Source organism: Diceros bicornis, chromosome 24, assembly GCF_020826845.1.
Source record: "Diceros bicornis minor isolate mBicDic1 chromosome 24, mDicBic1.mat.cur, whole genome shotgun sequence".
NCBI lineage: Eukaryota > Metazoa > Chordata > Mammalia > Perissodactyla > Rhinocerotidae > Diceros > Diceros bicornis.
Genome location: NC_080763.1, coordinates 16,301,067 through 16,321,057, shown reverse-complemented (window position 1 = coordinate 16,321,057; position 19,991 = coordinate 16,301,067). Strand labels below are relative to the sequence as shown.

Below are 19,991 nucleotides of genomic sequence, written 5' to 3'. Positions count from 1 at the left end.
CAGTGACGGCATGAAGGGAGTGGGCGTTCCGACGCGGGAGGACCCCGCCGCGGCCCCGGAAGCTCCTCGTTCAGGGCGGCCGTGGCGGCGGTCGCCGTGATGCCTGCGGCGCTGGGCGGCTGACCGCGAGGTAGCAGCGGGCTCCGTGCCCAGAATCTCGGCGGCCGCTGCTAGAACGCGGCCTGCGCCATGGCCACCTCCGCCACCTCCTCGGAGCATTTCGAGAAACTGCACGAGATCTTCCGCGGCCTCCATGAAGACCTACGAGGGGTGCCGGTGCGGCTCCTGGGCACTGCCGGGACAGGTGAGGCGGGGGCGGGCCCAGCCGTGGGGAACTCGGCTCCGCGCGCCCTTGTAGCAAGAGTCCCAGACCCCGGCCCTTTTCTCTGCTCTTCGTCCTCAGACACGCCCCCTAGGGCTGGCTGGGTCCTGGCGCCCAGGATCTCCCTGCAGCCACTTAGGGTGCTCAGGTGTGGACGCCGGAGTGTCATCTCCTTGGGACTCTCCCTCTTAATCCTCCTATAGCTTTCAAAATTTTCTCGTCTCATTTGCACTGTGGCAAGAAGAGCATAGGAAACCTTACATCTGCGGTTCTCTGTTTCAGTAGAATTGTGTTTTTTTTTTTAGCTCTCTGTATTTTGTCTTATGCACTTAAAAGCATTATTCTCAAGAGAGGTCCGTAGTTTTCACCAGACTGGCAAAGGATCCGTAGCACCAAAAGGGTTAAGAACCCAGAGGAGTCATAACTTTGGGGGTTGGTAAATATCAATTTTGGGGGTTGGTCTTAAAAATCAGGATTGTGGCGTCTAGCTATGGTCCTCTTATGAATTTTCTGTTTAGACTATTTCCTGCCCCTTTTCAAAATTGATTTCAAAATACAGGTTGCTGCAAGCTTTGCCTGGAGAAGCTAGAGTTTTGCAGTGAAATCCACAGGAAGACCTGCCACAGTTATTTGCCTCGGAAAAACAGATCTTGATGTCAAGGCAGATAAGATTTTGTTTTATTGTTTTTACTTAAGGATCAGAGCTTGAGTGTTTGTTCTGTGAGTTACCCAAGATCAGATGAATTAAATGATTCCAGTGAGAATGAAATTCATACGTTTGTTTAACATATTTACTGGGAGAGGCTGCTGTGTGCCAGACACTGTTCTGGATGCTGATAATATTTCAGATTACAGTGAAAAGATTTACAAATCCCCGTTCTAATGAGTCAATGATAATATATAAATATTAAGAGGCAGTGTTGAGGGCAATACAAGAAAATAAAGCAGGGCAAAGGAATAGAGAGTTGGGAGTGGGGAGCTCTAATTTTAAATAGGGTGGTTGTGAAAGGCCTCTTTGAGGTGGCGGCATTTGAGCAGGGACTTGAATGAGGGGAGTAAACCATGCAAAACTCTGGGAGAAGTGAGTGTCAGGAGGACAGAATAGCACTGCAAAAGTCCTTACGCAGAAATGAGCTTGGTATGTCCTAGGAAGAACAAGAAGGCCCTTGTGTTTGGAGTGGACTGAGCAGGTAGTGGTAGTAGATGAGGCTGGAGAGAGGTTCGCAGGGCCAGATCGTGTGGGGCCTTGTAGACCAAGGTGAAAGATTTATATCTTTTTCTAAATGCAATGGGATGCAATTAAAGGATATTGAGCAGGAGAGTGATGAGATCTGATTTACAAGGTGGAAAAAGAGACAGTTTTTTCAGCCTGGTGCTGAATTAAATTTTGCACTGTCCATTTCTATAAGGCTAAATAATGCAAAAGGGCATTCCATTTTGAAAAATAGAAAACTGAATTAGTTATATTCACCTTCATCATCTACTTAACCTTCTCATTCGTACAAAGAGGATGATCAAAAAGGTGTGAATTCCTACCCAAGTACAAAATACTCTAACACAAGTTGCTGGTAACAGACTTAGTTGTTTAATGGGTAAGTAAATGTAAAACACACATATTCCCAGGTTATAATAAGAATTTCAGCAACTTTCAATTTCCCTATTCATACTGCTCAATAAATATTTGTTGAATAAATTGAATTTTATTAAGTAAACACACTGGGCCTCATCTCTGAATCCTTTTTTTTTCCTAGTTCTGAGACTACTCCATAAGCTTTCCAGAGATTTAATTTCCATCGTGAATTATTAGGCACTGAATAATGTACATAATACAGCCCTTGCATTTAGGTTATGTGCTTTAATTTAATTCAGTCATTTTTCAATAAATATTTATTGAGAATTGTTACATGTCACTCACTGTTCTGGGCCCTGAGGAGTTCCAAGAGTTCTTGCCTTCAATGGGAGCAAATTTACAAGAAAGTGTGTGATGAGCCCTAAAATAATTTTGAGACCATTAAAAAAAGGTTAACTTGGGCGTGGGGGAGCAAAAAGAAAGGGGAAGAAAGGGAAGCTTCACAGAAAGGAGAACCTTGAACTGAGTGTGAGGCATTGGATGGGAGTTGGCCAGACAGAGGGGAAATGGAACGAGGCAACAAAGGAATAGAAATTGAATGCTCACAGCTGTGACTGGAGCTTAGGCTATGTGTGGGAGAGTAGTAGATGAGGAAAGTAAGACACAGCCAGATTGTGAAGGTACCTAAGTGTAACATTGAGACATTTGGACTTGATATGGAGAATTAGTAAAGGATTTTAAGAAGCTGACTAATATGGTCAGAGTTTATTTTAGAAGGAGAATGTTGGTGGCTGAGTAGAGGATGCAAGAGAAGCACAAGAATCTGGATACAGGGGACCATGTTAGGAGCCTTTGAGGGAGTCATCTAGATAACATGGGAATCTAGAGAATCCTAAATCCAAGAGGTGAGTCTGAGGCAGAAATTAACCAGACTGATTGGACATGGAGAAGGAGGGAGAAAGATTCAAGGGTGTCTGTATTTTCTCCCTTGGTCAATTGACGAACATAAGAAATATAAGAGTAGAAGCAGGCTTGTTTGGGTTGTGGATGAGAACTTCAAGGGTCCTTATAGAATTGAGAGCATAATGTATGTCAGTTCTAGCCTGACAAGATATTTCTTCTTCTGCCATTAAAAACAACATTTACGAAGACGATATCATGTGAATTGAGAGGCAGTATAGTGTAATATTTACCAGCAAGTATTCTAGAGCTAGACTCCCTGGATTCAAATCCTAGATTCACCTCTTTAGTAGCTGTGTGACCTTGGACAACTTACTTTAACCTAACTAGTTTCCCCTGCAAAATGGGGATAAATCATAGTATTTCAGAGGAGTTTTGTGAGGATTAAGAGTTAATATATGTAAAGCCCTTAGAATAGTGGCTGGCAATAGTAAGAGTGATTAGCTGTTGTTACTATTATATGGGAAATTGGATATTTTATTTAAATAAAACATAAGAATACCAGCTCTGTATACAACTATTCTTATCTTGTTCTGCTTTCTCTTTTTTTCTAGAGCGTTTCTAACATGCTAGACACTTGACATATTTATGACGTTTAGAGTATATTATTTGTCTTCCTTTCACTGGAACAGTGGTTTTCAAAGTGTGGTCCCTGAACCAGCAGCATCAGCATCATCTGGGAACTCTTTAGAAATGCCAGTTCTTGGGCCCCACCCAAGACTTAGTGAATCAGTAGCTGTTTTAACAGCCCTCCAGCGGATTTCTGATGCATGTCACGTTTGAAAGCCACTGAGAGAACACAAGCTCTATATTTTCTCCACATCCTCGCCAACATTTGTTATTTCTTGTGCTTTTGTTAAAAGCTATTCTGACAGGTGTGAGGTGATATCTCATTGTGGTTTTGATTTGCCTTTCCCTGATGGTTAGTGATGTTGAACACCTTTTCATGTACCTGTTGGCCATCTATATGTCTTCTTCGGAAAAACGTCTATTCAGATCCTTGGCCCCTTTTTTTTTTTTTTTTTTTTTATAAATTCTTTTTTTTTTTTTTTAAAGATTTTTTATTTATTTATTTTTCCCCCAAAGCCCCAGCAGATAGTTGTCTGTCATAGCTGCACATCCTTCTAGTTGCTGTATGTGGGACGCGGCCCCAGCATGGCCAGAGGAGCGGTGTGTCGGTGCGCACCCGGGATCCAAACCCGGGCCGCTGGCAGCACAGTGCGCGCACTTAACCGCCAAGCCACGGGGCCGGCCCCTTGGCCCCTTCTTTAATCAGATTGTTTTTTTGCTATTGAGTTCTATGAGTTCTTTATATATTTTGGATATTAACCCCTTATCAGATATATGATTTGCAAATATTTCTCCCATTTGGTAACTTGCCATCTCATTTTGTTGATGGTTTCCTTTGCTATGCAGAAGCTTTTTAGTTTGATGTAGTCCCACTTGTTTATTTCTGCTTTTGTTGCCTTTACTTTTGGTGTCAAATGCAAAAATCATTGCACAGGATGTCAAGGAGCTTACCCCCTGTGTTTTCTTCTAGGAGTTTTATGGTTTCAGGTCTTATGTTCAAGTGTTTAATCCATTTTGAGTTAATTTTTGTGTCTGGTGTAAGATAGTGGTCCAATTCTATTCTTTCGCATGTGGCTGTCAAGTTTTCCCAACACCATTTATTGCCCATTCCTGTGAGAGAATCCTTTCCTGTGAGATAATAGAAAAGGTATCTATTGATCTCTACCCCTGGTTCCTGGCACAGAGCTCCTAAAACCCTTGTAATTTCCTAAGTGGTAGGAGCGCTAGGAGCATCCTTTGTTCTAATGAAGCAGCTCTGGATGGGCTCCTGAGTGGCTTCTGGATAGGGGCTGGTCACCAGAAACACCAAGCCATGATTAGAAGCTTGGATTTTCAGCCCTGCTCCTCACTTCTCTAGAGAGGAGAGAGGAGCTGGAAATAGTTAATAATTGATCTTGCCTATTGAGAAAGCCTCCATAAAATCCCCAAAGTATAGGGTTTGGAGAGCTTCCAGGTGGGTGAACATATCGACATTGGGAGGATGATGCACCACAACTCCCTGGGGACAGAAGTTCCTGCACTCGGGACCCTCCTAGACCTTGCCCTGTGTATCTCTTCATCTGTATCCTTTATCATATCCTTTAATAAATTGGTAAAACTAATAAGTGTTTTCTTCATTCTGTGAGCCACTCTAGCAAATTAATCAGACTTGAGGAGGTCATGGGAACTTCCAGTTTCTAGCCAAATTGGATAGAAGTTGTGAGTAACCTGGGGACCTACTCCTTGCAATTGGCATCTGAAGGGGTGCGGGGCAGTCTTGTGGGACTGAGCCCTTCGCCTGTGGAATCTAATGCTATCTCCAGGTGGATAGTGTCAGAATTGAGTTGACTTGTGGGACACCCAGCTGGTGTCACAGAGAATTGCTTGGTGTGGGGAAAACCCCATGCACATTTGGTAACCAGAAGTGAAGTGTTCTATGTGAGTAGTAAAGGAGACACACAGGAAAGAAACACACAGGAGGAAGGACTGGGTGTTTCCCTATACAGGAGAGAAAGATATAGGATGGGGAAAGACTGGTTTTTCCTAATACATTTCCCCATTGTAAATTCTTGGCTCCTTTGTCATAAATTAATTGACCGTACATGTGTGGGTTTATTTCTGGACTCTATTCTGTTCCGTTGATCTTTGTGTCTGTTTTTATGCCAGTATGATACTGTTTTGATTACTATAGCTTTGTAATATAGTTTGAAATCAGGAAGTGTGATGCCTCCAGCTTTGTTCTTTCTCAAGATTGCTTTGGCTAATTGGGATCTTCTGTGGTTCCATACAAGTTTCGGGGTTGTTTTATTTCTGTGAAAAATGCCATTGGAATTTTGACAGGGATTGCATTGAATGTGTAGATTGCTTTGGGTAGTATGGGTATTTTAATAATACTAATTTTTTCCAATCCATGAGCATGGAATATCTTTCCACTTGTTTGTGTGTTCTTCAGTTTCTTTCATCAGTGTCTTACAGTTTTCAGTGTACAGGTCTTTCACCTCCTTGGTTAAAGTTATTCCTAGATATTTTGTTCTTTTTAATGTAATTGTAAACGGCATTAATATCTCCTTCTGATAGTTTGTTATTAGTGTGTAAAAATACAACAGATTTTTATATATTGATTTTGTATCCTACAGCTTTAGTGAGTTCATTTATTAGTTCTAACAGTTTTTTTTTTGAGTGTTTAGGGTTTTCTATATGTAGTATGTCATCTGCAGAGAGTGATAGTTTCAATTCTTCCTTTCTGATTTGGATGCCTTTCATTTCTTTTTCTTGCCTAATTGCTCTGGCTAGGACTTCCAATACTATGTTGAATAAAAGTGGCAAGAGTGGGCATTCTTGTCTTGTTCCTGATCTTAGAGGAAAACCTTTCGGCTTTGCACCATTGAGTATGATGTTAGCTGTGGGCTTGTCATATATGGCATTTATTATGTTGAGGTACATTACCTCTACATCCATTTTGTTGAGATTTTTTTATCATAAATGGATGTTGAATTTTGTCAGATGCTTTTTGTGCATTTATTGAGATGATCATGTGGTTTTTATCCTTCATTTTTTTAATGTGGTGTATTGCCCATTGATTGATTTGTGGATGTTGAACCATCCTTGCGTCCCTGAAATAAATCCCATTTGATCATGATATATGATCCTTTTAATGTATTGTTGAATTCAGTTTGCTAATATTTTGTTGAAGATTTTTGCATCTATGTTCCTCAGGGATATTGGCCTATAATTTTCTTTTCTTGTGGTGTCCTTGTCTGGATTTGTTATCAGTGTAATGCTGGCCTTATAAAAGAGTTTGAAAGTGTTGCCTCCTCTTCCGTCATTAGCTCTGTATTTTGTCTGTTTTGTTTATTTTGTATCCTAAGCACCTAGAACAGTGCCTACTACATACTACATGCTCCATAAATGTTTGTTGAATGGTTGTAGAAATACTGTGAATTGTTGGGAAGAAAATGTTAATAATATATGATTGGGTATTGAAACTGAGTGTGATTTTATTTCTATTCTACCATGTTTTCTACATTTTCATCACTTTTAAAATGAATATATATACCTATTAAAAGATAAGAGAACAGAGACAGTGTGTTCTATTTTAGGAAGTTTGTATGGCAGTGACAATCCATTAGCATATGTAAGAATTATTAATTCATTTAATATTACATTAAGTGCCTATAGCCATAATTTCTAGTCTTAGTTTTTTCAGCATTTGAAGAGGTCTCTCCCAGTACCTCAGAGTGCTGTGAATTCTTATCCAGTTAATACAGTAAGTGCCTATAGTCATGATTTCTGGTTTTGGTTTTGTAGCACCTGAAGGCTTCTCTCCACATGTCTTAATGAGGGTTGTAAAATTATTGAAATTTTCCATTTTAATTCACTTAAATTTCTGTATCTCTACATGAGACCCCATTATTTTGGGAACCAGAAAAAAAATCACTATGGAGGACCATATGCAGCAGGTTGGTAAACACCAATTAGTCACTGACTACAGAATTTTATTTTTTCCAACACTCTTCATATTCTTTGGTGAATTTTGTTTTTGCTCTCAGTTTTTCCTACCTAACGATTTACTTTAAAAAGCAATGGTAGTTACTATTTATTGAACCCTTAATATGCGTGGCATTTGCTAAGTGCTTGTTGTGTGTATTATCTCTTTTAACCGTTTCAGACAACGCTACGAGGTCAGTACAGTTATATTTCCTATTTACAGATGAGGAAACAGGCTTAGAGGGATCTGATGCGTTTACCTCCTATGTGGTGTGAGATCAGGTAAACTATTGTGGTCTCCAAATAGAGGATGTAGGTCCTAGAAATGCCACAGTGGGGCACCAAAAGCAAATTAACCACATATTTTAAAGATCCTGGTGAAACCGAAGTTATTTCCACAGCTCTAATGGGCCAAGGTTAGTCATTCTTGAGCTGGTAATTCAAACTGCCTATAAGGAAGAGAGGCTGCCACTATGGTTAAACATTAAGGTAGGCTTCTCTTTCAGAGCTGCCTGCTTCTGTTTTATTCCATGTTTAGGACATGGTGCTGTCATCCACCCAATTTACAAACAGAGTCAGTCTCGGAGTGAGTCACTCACATGTGACTGGTTTGGGAAGACATGTTGAATGGGCTATAGTGTTGTTTGGAGTGGCTCACTTTTTTTTTCTCATGTCCATTCTACCCAGTATGCAGTCCTGCTGTGTTATAGTTGATTGTAGTGGTAATTCTAACTCCCTAAAAAGTTAAGGGGTCTGAAGAGATTTTACCTGTAAAGGCTCTACCCTGGGAGCACAAAAATGCCCCTCAATGCTGTAATGTATGGAAGCATTGAATTGGAAGTCGGAAGACTTGCATTCTAGACCTAGTGTTGCCACACATTTACTTCTCCTGTGACCTTAGGGAAGGCAGTTTCTCCAGGCTCTAGTTTCCTCAACTGTAAAATGAGGTTAAACTAGATCTCTGAGGCCCATCTCAGCTCTAACATTCACTGGTTTCACACTTCTGAGACTAAAGCATAAAGCAGCAGCTCCTGATACCTCTCAGTTGGGTAGTGTTCACCCTCTTTTGAACCTTTAAATATCTGCCTCCCTGGCTTCATCATCAGAAGGGATGATTTCAAAGGCTTTTTTTTTTTTTTTTTTAATTTTAGGATTCCATAAAGGATCTCATAATTGGTGAAGTTCTTCAAATTGTTTTCAAAGGGAGCATATTTCTTTTACCAGTATATAAGCTGTAGAGCACCCCTAGAAGAATGTATGTCTTATGAAATCAGGTAGAGAGTGGAGTATTCCAACTCCAAAAAGACCGAGAATAACAGAATCACGCAGGGAAGTTAGTGAAAGGATCCAGATTCAGTGGGCTACCTCTTTTCCCCCTACTTTTATTTATGTAGCCACTTTCTTTGAATACTTCTAGAATTTGCCTCTTAAGAATACAGATTTTCATATTCTTTAACAAAGGAAGAATAAAGGAGGAGACATCATGAAAAATCCGAGTTAGGAAGGGAATGCACTTCTGTGTAGAATACTTCATACTGTCAGAAGTGAGTGTGCTTGAGTTTGGAGATGTGCCTATTTAGAGGAGTGATGACACTCAGCACTTTTGTGACAGCTTATTACAAAATAATATGATACCTCTCCATGGAAGTAGCCATTCTTGATTGCAGATATTATTTCACTGCTGGTAGCTGAAAACACAGCCCACTCAGGGATCATAACAGCTGCTGTGGTGCTTATTTCTATTATATCATGGATGGTCAAGATGCAGACCATTTGCCATAGCTGACCTTCCTTCCATTTTTTTTTTAAAAAACCACAAACCCTGGGTTTTGTGAGCGGTGTGGTTTGAGCAATATGTGCCTTGTGTATGTTAAGGGAATGTCACATGACAACGAACGAGGCATAGTAGTAAAGGGTGCGTTGTTATTTGCTCTTGCAGGCAGTAGCAACATCTAAGGAACCACCCTACCAGGTTTAAAGTTCTAGAAGCTATGGAACTTGTAAAAGAAAAAGTAAGTTTCCCTGTTCTGGAGGAGCTTGATCTCAAGTTGAGAATATAGAATGTGCATATCCAAAATGATTTCTGATCACTTAAAAAGTAGCAGACAACTGACATGCTAGATAGTGTTGTAATTAACAAAATTAAATCCATATAAAGCATTACAGTGGTATTACATCGTCTATGGGATTGGGTTAGAAAGTTGAGGCTTAAGATGAAAATCAGGGTAAATAAAATTACCCAAGAAAATCTTCAGGCAGCATATAGAGTACCCATGTGCCATCCCTCCAGCAACCCAACTCAGCTATTTTCTTTGGCATTGGAAAAGATTGCTCTTTCTTCAGTTAATGGAAGTGCTGGCTTGTATTTAGGAGTCATATTGAATGAAAAATACATACCTTTAAAAGACTGTGTCCCCATACATGCTACAACATAGGTGAATCTTGAAGATACCATGCTAGGTCAAATAAGTCAGACACAAAAGGACAAATATTGTATGATTCCTCTTATATGAGGTACCTGGAGTAATCAAATTCATAGACATAGAAAGTAGAATGGTGGTTACCAGAGTCTGGAGGGAAGGGAAATGGGGAGTTGGTGTTTAATGGGTACAGAGTTTCAGTTTGGGATGATGAAAAGGTTCTGGAGATGGATAGTGGCGATGGTTGCACAACAGTGTGAATGTACTTAATGCCACTTAACTGTATATTTAAAAATGGTCAGAATGGTAAATTTTATATTTTACTACAATTAAAAAAAAAAAAGACTTCATCTCCAAATTGTGAAGGTAATTCCAAAAGATGAGTTCAAAAAACATTGTAAGTGGGGCCAGCCCTGTGGCGTAGCAGTTAAGTGCACACGCTCTGCTGCTGGCGGCCCGCGTTCAGATCCTGGGCGCGCAATGACGCACCCCTTGTCAGGCCGTGCTGTGGCGGAGTCTCATATAAAGTGGAGGAGGATGGGCACGGATGTTAGCCCAGGGCCAGTCTTCCTCAGCAAAAAAAGGAGGGATTGGCATGGATGTTAGCTCAGGGCTGATCATCCTCACACACAAAAAAATTGTAAGCAATGGTAACTTTGTGGTAATAAGTAGTTTATGTGTAGATTTCTGGAGAGAACTTTCATTTCGACATATAGATTTTAAAAAATCAAGCTCCTCGTAGATAGGGCTAATTTTTGCTTGTTAGATATAAAGGGATGACCTACCTCCTCATTTTATAGCCAAGGAAGGAGGTCAGGAGCCAAAGAGATGAAGAGAATTATCCAAGCTTACACTTGAGTCAAGCCCAAAGCTAGGACCTGAACCTCACCCCCTTTACTCACCAGCAGCTCCTCCTATACAAGTGTTTACTGGGTGACAGCATGCCAGTACTCCCTTTATTTTTGCCGTGTCCAAGTACATTTTTACTTTTACTTAATCATTTTCCTTACATCAACTTATTTCATGTAAGATACATTTATTTAATACAAAAGTTATTTTAAAAAGGCAATTTTATATCACTACTTTAAATGGAAAATCTGTAGAACCTATACTAAATGATCAGAAAGAATACAGTGAAGGGAAACACTGCTGTTTTAGTTAGATGTTATTGCTTTGAAGCTGAAACCTGTTCTATTTTTTGTTAAAAGGGGAGACTGGTAATTTTTAGGTATTAAAGACATACTAGCACCAAAATGACACGATGTGAAGGATTGAAAGAGAATTCAAAGGGGAATGACTTTCTCACTGTATGAGTCAGTAGTGTTTACATCATTTCCCGTACCACCTATGGCCAAGAAACATGTACCATACCATGCAGCCTCCCAGCAAACAGAGTAGGTGGGCTTTGAATTTGTTTTTCAGAAAAGCAGTGGATAAGGGTTAATATAGAGAAGTGATTCACAGAGGAGAGTGAAAGTGGGCACAGGGATTTCGAGAACCAGGATTGTTAAACATTCTTATTGATGAACGTGTGCTTGGTCCCTCTGTTAGATGGGAGAAGAAAGGTTGACAGTGATTAACTTAGATCTGTAGTGTTTCTCAGTAGGGACACTATTGGCCTTTGGGGCCAGATAATTATTATGCAGGACTGTTCCATGCGGGGATATTCTTATTCCCTGAGCACAAACGCCAATACCCTCCCTCTCGTCATTGTGATAACAAGTTCCCATACATTTCTAATGCCTTTTAGGGGTGATTAAGTACTACTGCCCCCATCAGGGAAGGAGTGGGGAGTTTATTCTAAGCAGAAGGAATGGCCTCCACAAATGTATGGAAGCAGGACTGAGCATTTGAAACTTGTCCATCTTTTCCAGAAGAGAAGAAGAAGTTGATCAGAGATTTTGATGAAAAGCAACAGGAAGCAAATGAAACGGTGAGAACAGGGAGCAAATCCTTATTTCTTCTTCTACCTAGTGTTGGTCTTTTCCAGAAGTAAAGCTTATGACCTGATCACAGATTAACTGTTGATCTATTGATTTTGATTTTGATTCTCTCTTACTAAATGAGGCCAGTTGATGAGGATGCATGTTGAGGGGGTTTTACAAACACAAATGGGTAAAGCTTGAAGACTCTCCTGAAATGAGTCTTTGATAATACATTCCTGATGTGAGGACCTGAGTGGTCTTTTAAAATCTCATTTTAAACTGGCCATTAAGATCAGTTATTCTTCTTTGTTAAACTTTGTCACAGAAAATGTAGCTCAGAGGTCGTTCTAGCTGCATTCCCCTCTATTTTAAAAGACAGCATAATGGCTGGATTTGGTACCTTGAGCAAAGCATGCATGAACAGGACGAGTTCCCAGTCAGGACCCAAAGCTTGTCAGAAGTTAGTCCAGGTTGCTGAGCAACTTAACAACTGCTTCTCTTTTGATTTGTGGCTTTTCTTTAAATAAAGAAAAAAAAGTTGTTCTGTCTCCATAACATTATGCTCTAGCTTCAGCAAACCCTTTCAGGAGATTGGGGCTAAAATCCAGGTCCCTGGTAGTACCCTGTAGAAATAGTTGCCCCTAGTTTTTGCTACCCCAGAGTAGACTGAGAAGAAAAATTCTTTTTAAGCCAGAGAACTTTCTTCTTGCAGGTTGAAGAACAACTTTCCTACCCCAGTGAAGTTCTGAGAAGTTAAGCTTATCTGCATCCTTTTCTCTGTTCTACATCTGTTTTAAGAAGGATCAGGCCACTAGACTGTGGAAGCTATCTCCTTCATAATGGGAGTACTAGAAACTTTTCTTAATACCTGTGTACAGCTGGGCATATCCATGATACCTGTTAGGGAGCCAGTGTTCTTTTTCGGTTAACATCTTAGTAGTATTTTAAAAATCTTTTAGCTAATATCAGTTTCTTTGTTTGGTGCTTAGATACTTTCTTTCTCTGAATTTAGCAAAATTAACCAATCCTACTCTGGCCATCCCAGGCAGATGAAAATAATTTATGGCCTCTTGTGAACATGTCAGGTGTTACATTTTACTTATCCCAGAAAAATGGAAATCTGATTTGGACCCCTGGTTATCTCTGACATGGAGATAAGCAATTGATTTTCAGAAAGAGGAGGAGCAAGGGAGGAAGCTTGATGCCAAACCCCTATCATGTGTAGTAGAGTAGAACCTCCAAGTGCTTCATGACAGCACTTGAACCATAACGGTAAAGAACTTGGTATCCTGAAAAGAGAACTGGAAGATTTTGAATTCAAGTCTTATGTATGAAACAGAAGTAGTATTTCTTATCTTATTGATTTGTTGTGAGGATTAAATGAGGGAATGCATGTAAAAATATTTCCTAAACTATAAGGTGCTTGTTTGTTTTTTCCCCTCATTCATCGTGTGTGTGTGTGTGTGTGTGTGTATGAGGAAGATTAACCCTGAGCTAACATCCATTGCCAATCCTCCTCTTTTTGCGGAGGAAGATTGGTCCTGGGCTAACATCCGTGCCCATCTTCCTCTACTTTATATGGGACGCCGCCACAGCATGGCCTGACAAGCAGGACATTGGTCCATGCCCGGGATCCAAACCTATGAACCCCGGGCCTCCAAAGCAGAGCACGCAAACTTAACCACTATGCAACCAGGCCGGCCCCCCATCATATATTTTTTGAATGCCTGTTCTGTGCTTGCTCGGCACTGTGCCAAGCATTCAGCGTAATGAGGCAAACATGTCATGTGTGGTCCCTGCCCTCGGGGAGCATATGGTTGAATACTTATTTGGGGTTGTCTGTGGTTTGAGTATTCCAAACTAGGCATATGCCCAGATGAGAGAGAAAAGAACCAAGTCATCTACTCACTACTTTCTGCCTTCCTAGCTGGCAGAGATGGAAGAGGAACTACGTTATGCGCCCCTATCTTTCCGGAACCCTATGATGTCTAAGCTTCGAACCTACCGAAAGGACCTTGCCAAACTCCACCGGGAAGTGAGAAGCACACCTTTGACAGCCACACCTGGGGGCCGAGGAGACATGAAATATGGCACATATGCTGTAGAGAATGAGCACATGGTAAGCTTCAGCTGTTTTTTTTCCCCTTAAGAGCCTATGTTACAAGAATTAACCATATCGTGGAGTACAGTTCATCTTATCAGTGCATACTAGATTCTTGTTTTCCCCACCTTATCCTCTTTCCTGCAGCCAGTTCCTTCCTCCCTTGGGTACCCACCTCTACTGTATTTAATGCAGGTATTTCCAAACCATATGCTTATTTAGATTTCTTTGTATCTCTTACATAGAAAACAGTGCTTGGTCTGTAGTGGTGGTATACAAGTGTTACCTATTCTTATTGTATCTCGACTCTGTATTCTGACCTGTTGATCCAATTTCTTTCTCACGTATGCCCAAAAAATTCAGTTACATTTTTAATTTATCAGAGTATTGTTATAAAATTAACCAGGCTTTCCTTTACATTTATATCAGGATGGCCCAACAGCCTACATACAGTAGAGAAGGCAGCATGCTTCTCAAGAAGGGGCTGATACCTTACTCTGTTGTAATGGAAAGTGAGTCAGACTGCTTTCTCTAGCCTCCAGTATTCTGATTTATAAAATTATACTAAATTGAAAAATCTATATTTTGAAACTATCTAGAGAAGCTAGATAGTTAAAGGAATAAAAACTTCACAGAGATTAAATTTATCGTGTTGCATTATTATGTTCCACAGTACAAAACAGAAATAGCCTGGCAAGTAGCGTGGGAGAGAAATGGAAGGGGGCCCACAAATGCAGACTGCACATGTGTAGAAAGGCTAATAGTATAATTTTAAACAAATAAATCCTATTTCTTGATGCATCCTGATTATAGTTTGAGACATTCAGATGATACTGGCCTGACATTGCTGATATCAAAACTGGAGCAGTTGAGAATGATATATAATTTTCATAATTCACATGTGAAGGGAGACTGGAAAAAGACAGGCAGGTGGAGCTTGTTAAAGTGAAATGAGAGGTGTAAAGTGACTTTGGTCATTTGTTAATGAAAAAAAACCAAAAGCAAAAAACGAGGAGATAAGTCCAAACAATTTTGCTTTAAAATTATTCATTTCAGAAATAATAAACTTAGATATAGATACCACCTTCAGTAAAATTATTGTTGCCAGTCTAGGGTTGATTTATGTGATCCTACTATGTTTTCCTGTTCTTTCTTCAGCCTGATCAGTTGAAAATCCTTATCTTTTATTTTAAAAAAGGCTTTTTCCTGCTTCTTTCAAGCTAAAGTAACTGGGGTTTATTTCAGCCTCATTCAGTGGTTTCCTCATCCGCTGGTCTCTATGCCATATATGAAGTGACAAGACTTCTTGTTACTTGTGATCTGGGAACCCACCTTGGCTTCTTGATGGTGGTGTCTAGTGCTGGCAGTCACCTGCTCAGTGATAGGGCCTGAGAGAGGCCCCTTTTTGAATGTGTGTGTGCGTGCATGCTTTGAATAGCTAAGAACTTAGAGCTGCACCCATTTCTTTCAGTGGTGGTGAATTCTGGCCTGACAAAGGCTACTTCTCTCCTCATGCCTTCTGTGCTTAGGATTATAGGTGGAGTTAAAAACTGCGGTGGGGATTTAGAAAATTAGGGCAGTTTACTTGGCCCCAGACACCTCCTGCCCTGAGAGCAGATCTCCAGTGTGGCAACTTCAGAGTTTTTGTTTTCTGTTTGGCTGGAGGTGAAATTGTTTTGGGGCTTACCAAGGGTATAGCCACTTAAGTTTTTTCTAGCTTGTGGTAGTGTCTCAGACTTCTAAATGATTTCTGTATGTGCTGAAAACGAATAGCTCATTCATAGTCCCTCGGTGCCAATCAGGTAGGAATCTTCAGTGAATTACTCTGTCTAGGGCTGCAGAGTTTAGTGGTTTGCTTGTTGCACTATTGAAGTTATAAGCTATATGCATTTTCAGGTAGCTTCTGCACCCCATATCTGGGCCTCTGCCTCTCAGAAGTGGCTAGTGCAGAAAGCACATGAACCAGTTCAAATTCATCACAAACACAGGGAAAATGCTTGAAGTTTTTAATCCTTTTCTTGGCTCACTTAAGTATAACAAGCAGTAGAGTGGGAAATATTGTGATCCTATATTGGATTCCAGGTTCTGCTTTAGTCTGACCTTGAACAGGATCTTATAGTTCACTAGCATCTTTGGTTGTCTTAAAAGTAATGAAAATTATTGCATACTATATCCCATATATCCCTTCTTACATAAGAAAGGTCATAATGAATGTGCCAGCAATGAATTTATATTGGAAGTCATCTAACATTTCCCTTCCACACTCCTGTCAGAATCGACTACAGTCTCAAAGGGCATTGCTTCTGCAAGGCACTGACAGCCTGAACCGGGCCACCCAGAGTATTGAACGCTCTCATCGGATTGCCACAGAGACTGACCAGATTGGCTCGGAAATCATAGAAGAGCTAGGGGAGCAACGTGACCAGCTGGAGCGTACCAAGAGTAGAGTAAGTCAGGGCGGACAGGGAAGGAGCAGGAGTGGGGAAAGTAGGTGTGCCCATTCCACTCCAATGCCTTGCTACTGACAAAAGCTACAGCAGTTCTGAATTCAGGGTGTGACCTTTCAGGTTCTTATGCTTTTCTCAATTTTTATTAGTTTGCTGGGCTGAGAGATCTCTCTTGGAAGTTATTTTAGCCCCAAGATTTAGAGGTTATTGAAGGGAAAAAAAAAAAACTGAAGAAACCCAATTCCTGCTTTTATTTAATATTTTCAAATAAATTTTAAATAAATTTAAGATTGTAGCGACTCTGTCCTTTTATTAATTACTGTACTACCAATCTTTTTTTTTTTTTTTCCTGAGGAAGAGTCGCCCTGAGCTAACATCTGTGCCAGTCTTCCTCTGTTTTGTATATGGGTCACTGCCACAACATGGCTGCTGACAAGTGGTGTAGGTCCTTGCCCAGGAACCAAACCCAGGCAGCCGAAGTGGAGTGCACCGAGCTTAACCACTAGGTCACGGGGGCGGCCCCCCCAGTCATATTTTTATTTCTCATACATCTAGTGAAATATTCTGCTAATTTTATGAAAACATCATCTACTTAAAAGATTCTAGGTTTCCTGTCATTTAGAGCCAAGGCTGTTTTCCACATGTCATAAAATAGCGGCAATTTATAGAGGTTCAGTCCTGGACTATAACTCTTTACTGTTACCTAAGATAAGCTGGATCATTGTGGGAACAAAGCGGAAATACCTAAGCCAAATGATGACTATTGGGGCCTCTAACCTGCTATCACTCTAAGAGGCTCTGAAAAACAACTCATTTCTTCCCTTCCATTCATCTGCATAGGAATTTAAAAAACAGTACAACTTGCCAATAGAATGTTGTATTCTTAATAGCATGAGGCAAATCCCAACTGAAAAACAGATACTGTGGGCAAGACTCGGATGGGAAAAGATTAGCTCATTGTGGGGATTTGACATGATTTTCTCATATATCTTTTTTGTGTGTGTGTGAGGAAGATCGGCCCTGAGCTAACATCTGCCAATCCTCCTCTTTTTGCTGAGGAAGACTGGCTGTGGGCTAACATCCATGCCCATCTTCCTCCACTTTATATGGGACGCCGCCACAGCACGGTTTGACAAGCAGTGCGTCTGTGCGCGCCCAGGATTCGAACCGGAGAACCCTGGGCCACCGCAGTGAAACATGCGCACTTAACCGCTTGCGCCACCGGGCCGGCCCCTCATATATCTTAATAGCTGCAATTCTCCATTCTTAAATCAGTGATGCCCTTCTCTCCTCAGTGAAAATTCACAATAAAGTACTGAATTCAAGGTAAGCTATAGAGAAAGCAACTTATTTAGAGATTGTGTAGTTTGACTTTTGAACATACCAGGTGGATTGGTTGAATTCAAAGGCCAAGGAATGAGTTGAGAGATCAACTTACCAAGGCCACTGGGCGGTGGGAACAGATGGCAGTGCTGAAATATCCTCCAGCTATCTAGATTAGTAACAGGCAATCAAGTTTTTTGTTTTTTTTTTTTTAACAAAGATTAATTCCTTTCACAGTTCAATTTAAGTGTCTCTTAAAGAGATAAAGAAAAAAGAAAATAACCAGATCCCAAAGTGGTAATCCACCAGCCTATAAAAACAAACACTAATGCAAGAGGCTCTTCTGGAGTTTGGCTGATGAAATTCAAAGCCTAAGTTGCTTACAGTTGCTTCACAGTTATTGGTGAGGTATGCTTGAAGCCTTTGTTTTGAGTAGCCAAAGTGAAGGATTAGCTTGGTCTCAGAAGTCCCCCACAGCGAACTTGGATATAATAATTCCTAAGCCTACTTGATGAGTACTAAAGTGTCTTGTTCTTTCCAGTTTCTTCTACTTATACTCAGAGGCCATCATTTAAATTGGTTTGATTTCTTGGAGTTTTTCAACATATACCCCTTAATGCCCACTGTCATTTTAGGAATGTTCAAATTCTACAGTGTGTCCTTTTGAAAGAAGGGGAAATAACTGCTCTTTTCTCTTCTCAGCTGGTAAACACAAGTGAGAACTTGAGCAAAAGTCGAAAGATTCTCCGTTCAATGTCCAGAAAGTAAGTTTTAAAGAGTCTCAAAATTAATTTCTTTTAATGTCTTTCAACCAAGAATGTCAAAGCTTTAAACAGTGACTTGTGAAGGTCCTAATAAAGCAGAAGAAATAAAGAACATTTTCTTGTATAGTTAAATATCCCAAGACAAAATCCTTTGTTGAAAGTATATACTGCTCTGACTTGGAGCAGTGGAAAGTTTGGCCATGGGAAGGACTTTTAATCCCAGCTTACATTCCTTAGAGAAGACTGCACATGGGAAAAATAGAGCTTCATATTTCTTGAAATGTATTTGTTAAAAACTTGATTAGAAAACTTTTCATTGCTACTCCTTAGTACTTGGTTTTGGCTCTGCTTGCTCTTCACGGGAGTCACCCCTTTATCTGGGAGTTCTGCCTTGTTAGCACAAAGTTGAGTTTTAAAAAAAACTCTTGACATACGTGCTGACAGCAACAAAACTAGGGGCAGAAGGGAAGTATTGCCACTGAGGCTGAATTTGAGGTAAGTGGGTAGTGTGCATGAAACAAAACTATAACGAGCCATGGAACTAGGGGCGCACTCTCCTGCTAAACATTAGTAAATTCCTTGTGGAATAGGGGAAACCTTCAATTTAGAGTGAACATGAAAACCAGAGATTAGATTCTGTGTGTTAACAAAAGAGTATATTTTTTGAAGCTGCTATACTACCTTTATCAAGATACCCATTTGGGTTGATGGAGGAAGAGAGAATAAGAAGGTCAAGAAGTTTCTAAGAGATTGAAAGGCACTACCTAGCTCTTAGCTCTTAGTTACTTATCCAAAGGAAGGACCCATCCTTGAGCTGGACTTCAACACTGGCGAGTTTGCCGCAAACCTTTCTCCTAACATATGCTCACAGCTGTGGCATGTCACTGATGCAGCTTTATGTGGTTAGATAGTAATACTGTATTTCTCCTATTTTGAAATATGATTTGACCTCGTTTCAGAAATGGTATACTTTATCATATGTATTATTTTTCTAACTAGCCCCTCCTAGGAAAGCTATTTTTAAAGTGAAGAAGTAACTACTATTTGAAGACAGACATTTTAGAATCGAGAAATCATTTTTATGTTTTGGTATCTATTGTCCCAGTTTTTAAGATTTCTGTGAGGCAGATAGTGTTATCCCTAAGTTACAGCTAAACAAGCTTTTGAGTTGTCACTTACCAGCTAAAAAACCGTATAAATACTTTGCTGAGTGGCTGTGTGATCAAACAAATTCAGTCTGCCTCATAGTACTGAGCCTTGGCCCCAGGTCAAACCCCTAAGTATTAAGAATGGCAAGAACTAAGGTTATCCAGACTTCTGACTACTCCCCACTTTGCTTCTCTTTATAGAGTGACAACCAACAAGCTGCTGCTTTCCATTGTCATCTTACTGGAGCTAGCCATCCTGGGAGGGCTGGTTTATTACAAATTCTTTCGCAAGCATTGAACTTCCTACAGGGAAGGGCTTGTGGACCAGAACTTCGACCCTGTGAATGAATGGCGTTAAACAAACATGTGGAATAAGCATATTGCTGCTGTGAGCTAATGCTTCAAGGATGCACTGTGTAACCAGACTGTGGGAGGAGGGAGGGAAGACTGAAAACCACTTAAATGTGAAGGAACA

General features: G+C 40.4%; 1 protein-coding gene across 2 annotated transcripts; it reads left to right on the top strand.

Annotated features, from left to right (window-relative positions):
* Nucleotides 1-73: 73 nt before the first annotated feature.
* On the top strand, nucleotides 74-19,906 carry VTI1B (vesicle transport through interaction with t-SNAREs 1B). 2 transcript variants are annotated; one of them, XM_058567183.1, is made up of 6 exons: nucleotides 74-304; nucleotides 11,683-11,741; nucleotides 13,661-13,852; nucleotides 16,108-16,281; nucleotides 18,307-18,368; nucleotides 19,718-19,906. In XM_058567183.1, the coding sequence occupies exons 1-6, from the start codon at nucleotides 190-192 to the stop codon at nucleotides 19,812-19,814; spliced, it is 699 nt and encodes a 232-aa protein (XP_058423166.1). In that variant the 5' UTR covers nucleotides 74-189; the 3' UTR covers nucleotides 19,815-19,906. The 2 variants fall into 2 exon arrangements, with proteins under 2 accessions (XP_058423166.1, XP_058423167.1); XM_058567184.1 differs by lacking the exon at nucleotides 11,683-11,741 and having other exon boundaries at nucleotides 77-304.
* The last annotated feature ends 85 nt before the right edge of the window (nucleotides 19,907-19,991 follow it).

Excerpts from the sequence above, each read along its gene's own strand:
- VTI1B (XM_058567183.1), top strand. The coding sequence starts at position 190 with ATGGCCACCTCCGCCACCTCCTCGGAGCATTTCGAGAAACTGCACGAG. Across the intron at positions 13,853-16,107 it reads CTGTAGAGAATGAGCACATG|AATCGACTACAGTCTCAAAG; the intron begins GTAAGCTTCAGC and ends CACTCCTGTCAG. Across the intron at positions 18,369-19,717 it reads CTCCGTTCAATGTCCAGAAA|AGTGACAACCAACAAGCTGC; the intron begins GTAAGTTTTAAA and ends TTCTCTTTATAG.